Source organism: Athene noctua, chromosome 2 (genome assembly GCF_965140245.1).
Source record: "Athene noctua chromosome 2, bAthNoc1.hap1.1, whole genome shotgun sequence".
NCBI classification, from domain to species: domain Eukaryota; kingdom Metazoa; phylum Chordata; class Aves; order Strigiformes; family Strigidae; genus Athene; species Athene noctua.
Genome location: NC_134038.1, coordinates 100,427,236 through 100,431,709, shown reverse-complemented (window position 1 = coordinate 100,431,709; position 4,474 = coordinate 100,427,236). Strand labels below are relative to the sequence as shown.

Here is a 4,474-nt window from a genome sequence, read left to right as displayed (position 1 = left end):
AGAGGTTCATGACTTAATTTTACAAGAGCATGTATTTTGCTCATTAAACTACTGTAACATCCAAGCTCGGGGAAAACAATGCAGGGACCCACTGGAGTCAGGGCTCAGCCTGTGAAACGCCCCTGCCTTCAATGCATTTGCAGTGACAGGAGGCCTTATGTTTTCAGATGTTAGCCACTTTTTTATTTGATCTTTACACCATTATTTTGATTAAGAAAATGTTCATCTTGTTGACATTATCACAGCTAATGACCCCAGTACTTAATTTCCTTATAAATATTTAACTTAATAGAAGTCATCCCTTGGGTTATAGTACTTTCAACACTTGTATAATCTGAAACAAATCCTCTTTTTTAGTCAAACAGACCATGTTACACACACAGTTGGCTAGCTATTTACAAAGCACCCAATTAAATCCTACTTAATTCTCCCACTCTGAAAAATCCCATTTCACTAGTGCGCAGGCTACTGATCACACAAGATGAGCACCTTTCACTGAGCCTGGACATGCGTTTACAGTCTGTAAGACCTGATTGTACCAAAGCCTGCTGTAAAATTAATTCACCCATCAAACGGTATGTACAAAAAAAAAAGTGAAGGGAACATGCAAATTCAGAGGATTGAAGAAATAAGCTGAAGAATCACAGTTAAAGACAGATAAATCTAGTTTAATGTTCACATGTAGTAGTTACACATCACAGAGATTAAACAGGATTTTAACTGTAACATAGCTGCAGTGAAATGTAAGTCATTTTGTACTAGAAAAATAATCTTGACGCAGTTATCCGATTTTTGGTCTACTTAAGTTGATTTTAAGATGAATTTACATCACTGATCATAATGACTTTGCCCATGTGCCTTTCTGCAGTTCAGTATTAATACTCTTTGGACGAAGGAAACAGCAACTGTTTTTGTTAATGGTTTGCCCTTTGGTTGCAAGCAGAGAACTGTTTTCACTTTTTAAGCAATTAGGAAGCATTTTTTAAGCAATTCGGTTGTAGGAACACAAGTTTGCAATAAAACCTTTCGGTGCTAAATGAAGTTCCATAACAAATTTCTTGATCTGATGCAACAGCGGATTTTTTAAAAAGCTCATTAGAGATCTAAAGCATTGCCCCCATAATGCAAAAACTAGATAGAATTTGTTATTCTGTTCTCAGTAAAAAACACTACATCTTACTGCTACTTTTATAGAATGCACTAAAAACCCCTGTGTCTAAATGACAAAAGTGTAGTCTCAAAATGTATAATACACTTACTAACATTTTAAGTCTAGATTGAGGAAAACACGTTTGTATGGACTCCAAACAAGTTTATTTGCAATTAGACATCTCATGCAATCATGCAGGACCATTAGCTACAGCTGTAACTTCCGAGTCTAAAGGACATTTGGGGACAAAAAAAGCCCTAAACATTCAAGATATTTCCATATTAGCAGCTCCGTACTTGAGCTGTGGTTTTCTAAAGAGATATTCCCACAGATTAAAAAAAACATACACACCTTTATAATATTTACAAAAAAATATTTAATTAAAAATATTTTATAATTACAGTAGTCTATTAAAGCATATACTTTTCTCACACTTATAGAACATCTCTATATATACACAGTATGAAATGTCACTCCTTTATCTATACAATATGTAACATTCCTGCAGGGAGAAGAAAGTTCCCTGGGCCCCAATAAAATCCATCTATTTTAAACAATAGATGTCAAATATATCTACAAATGCTCTGGTAGATTAGTAAAGCTTCGAGATTCAGCTGCTCGGTCCCTTAAGAGTTACAACGCTTCTAAAGTCTGGTTTAGGCTCGGTCCTCTATCCCGGGGCGCAACGAGGCAACTTTTTCCTGCTCGAGTCCGAGCGCCTCCTGCCCCCGCGGGACGCACCGCTCACGTCGGGTCGGGAACGAAGAGAAGAGACGGGAGGGGGGGGGGGGGGGGGCGGGACGGGGGACGGGACAGGACCTCTACGGCCGTGCGACACGTGGAAAGGCTGGCTCTGCAGGGATGAAGCATGGGAACTGCTCGGGGGGTAGAAAGGGGGAGGGGGGGGGGGTTGGATGGCTCCTTCCTCCGGTGCGGCGGGGCCGGGCCGGGCCCCCCCCCGCCGCCGCCGCCCGCCCCCCGCGGTGCCTCTGCGCGGCGCCGCCGCCGCACACCTGTGGGAGAGGAATGAATAGAGGGGGTGTGTGAACCGCTCCGCTCCAGACCGACTGGCGCCACCAGCACAACACAAGACATGCTTGATCAACAACCCAAAACAAACCAGGTCAAACAACAACCGCAGCTCCCAGGCTGGGCCAGGCGGAGGGATGCGCAGCTGCACGCCGCAGCCAGAAGCGCTTTCGGGAGGGGGGGGGGGGGGGGGGGGGGGGGGGAAGGGTGTTTGGGGGAAGAAAAACACCACCCGGTAATTAAAGAAAATAAAATAACCGCCCGGTAATTAAAAATAAAACCCCAAAGCCTCCTGCAAAGATTTCTCACCGGGCTCAGGTCCCCCTTCGGCGGGCTAACCGGAGGGAGGCGGTGCAGCCCCGCCGAGCCCCGGCGCTGCGCCGCGGAGGGCTGCGGGCACCTATTCCACCCACACCCCACACCCCCCCGACGCCGCGGCCCCGCGGATGCCCGGCACTCACCTGGCGAGCGGCCCTCAGCGGCAGAGGATGCTGTCCCCCGGCTTGTTAACAGAGCCAGCCTGCGTAGCCACGAAACACGGCAAGTTAGAGGTGGGGGACAAGGACGTGGAGCTTCCCCCCCACTCCCCAGGTCCCCCCTCCGCGTTCTGCCACAGCCCTGCCCGGGGAGCGCTCCCGGGAGCACCCGGCTGCAGGGGGGGCACAGGCGGGCACCGGCCCGGGGAGGGGGCTGCCGGAGCACGCCGCACCCCGCGCCGCGGCTGCATGCGTCGCCGGGCTGCCACGGGGGTCCCGCGGAGGGGAGCCGCTCCCCGCTCAAATCCCACGCACGCTGCGCCGAGGGCGTTCAGTGTGCACAGCCCCCAAACCCGCCCGCACTCGCTACGCCCGGCGGAGGGCCGGGAAGCGCCGGAGCACCGCGTCTGCTCCCGTGTGTGCAAACACGCTGATTACAGCTGCTCCCTCGAGAGGCTGTAATTACACGGTAAACACCGTGCGGGTGCCTGCCCGCACCGAGGGGATGCGGGCACCCACCGCGCAGCGCCGGGGCGTTTCTGCGCCCGTCCGGCCCGGCCCCCCCCCCTCCGGCGGCTGCGGCCCCTCGGCAGAGCCACGGGGCCGGCAGCGGCGAGGCATCACCGGGGCGCTCCCAGGGCGGCCGGCGCTGACCGCCGGGCCATGCCGCTGCCCCCCTCCGAGCCGCGGGCTGGCGTGGCACGCACCTCTTACCGGGTCAGTGTTGAGGGCCGTCAGCGGGGTCCTGGGGGTGCCCGCGGGACAGCTGCCCGGGTGCAGGGCGGGCGGCTGCTGCTGCTGCTGCCGGAGCAGCGCCGGGTGCGTCTCCAGAGCCAGCTGCAGGTCGAGGATGTAGTCGATGACATGCTGCAGGATCTCCACTTTGCTGACCCTCTTGTTGGGCGGGATGGTGGGCACCAGCTTCCTCAGCCGGCTGTAACAGTCATTCATATCGCACTGCAGGCACAGCGCCGCCGGCTCCTCGCCCGACGGCGGGCCCCCCTTGCAGCCGCTGTGCTCGGCCAGGCACCGCAGGGCCGGGTGTCCCCCGCCGCCGCCCGCCACGCCGGGCAGCGCCTTGCGGCTGGGGTGCCGGACGGGACTCACTGCTTTCATGATGCCGCAGGGAGGGAGGGAGACCTCCCTCTCCACCACCGCTGCCGCCTCCCGCGACCTCGGGCAGCCGCGCACGCACCGCCCGCAAGGCGACGGGAGCGGGGCACGGCCGCGGCCTCGCTGGCGCTACCGGCGGCCCCCCCGGGGACGCAACGAGAGGTGCTCGCAGGGCCGCGCGACAACAGCGGCGGCGCCGCCGGGGAAAGAAAACCCAGAGCCGCCTCTCCCTTCCCGGCCGTTCAGCCACCACCGCGGCCGCCTCTGCCGCCGCCGCTGCCCGCGCCGCCCGCTATATAGCGCGGGGCGCGGCGGGCGGCGCCGGGAGGGGGGGGCGGGGGCGCCGCCGCGGCGGGGCAAAGGCGAGCGCGGCGCGGGGAGCGCGGGGGGGCGCCGCCGTGCCGCGCCGCAGCCAATCAGGGCGCCGCGTCCCCCCGTGGAACGCGGCGCCGGCCAATGGCGGCGGGGCCGGGGAGGCGGGGGCGCTGCTGGGGGGGGCGGGCGGCCGGCTGGCGCTGACCCCCGGGGGGGGAGGCGGCGGAGGAGGAGGAGGAGGCGGCGGCGGAGGAAGAGGAGGAAGGCGGTCCCGGGGAGGAAGGACTGCGGGAATGCGGGCGGGCCCCGCCGCCCAGCGGCTCCCCGCGCCGCCCCCGCGGTCCGGCGCGCAGCTCCGCGGGGGCAAGCGCAGCCACCGGCGCCGCTCCCC

At 58.4% G+C, this 4,474-nt stretch overlaps 1 protein-coding gene across 2 annotated transcripts; it reads right to left on the bottom strand.

Annotated features, from left to right (window-relative positions):
- Positions 1-653: 653 nt before the first annotated feature.
- Positions 654-4,057, bottom strand: ID4 (inhibitor of DNA binding 4). 2 transcript variants are annotated; one of them, XM_074899746.1, is made up of 3 exons: positions 3,363-4,057; positions 2,641-2,699; positions 654-2,163 (listed from the first exon to the last, which is right to left on the bottom strand). In XM_074899746.1, the coding sequence occupies exons 1-2, from the start codon at positions 3,769-3,771 to the stop codon at positions 2,686-2,688; spliced, it is 423 nt and encodes a 140-aa protein (XP_074755847.1). In that variant the 5' UTR covers positions 3,772-4,057; the 3' UTR covers positions 654-2,163; positions 2,641-2,685. The 2 variants fall into 2 exon arrangements, with proteins under 2 accessions (XP_074755847.1, XP_074755846.1); XM_074899745.1 differs by having other exon boundaries at positions 3,370-4,057.
- Positions 4,058-4,474: the final 417 nt, after the last annotated feature.

Excerpts from the sequence above, each read along its gene's own strand:
- ID4 (XM_074899745.1), bottom strand. The coding sequence starts at position 3,771 with ATGAAAGCAGTGAGTCCCGTCCGGCACCCCAGCCGCAAGGCGCTGCCC. Across the intron at positions 2,700-3,369 it reads CGGCCCTCAACACTGACCCG|GCTGGCTCTGTTAACAAGCC; the intron begins GTAAGAGGTGCG and ends GTGGCTACGCAG.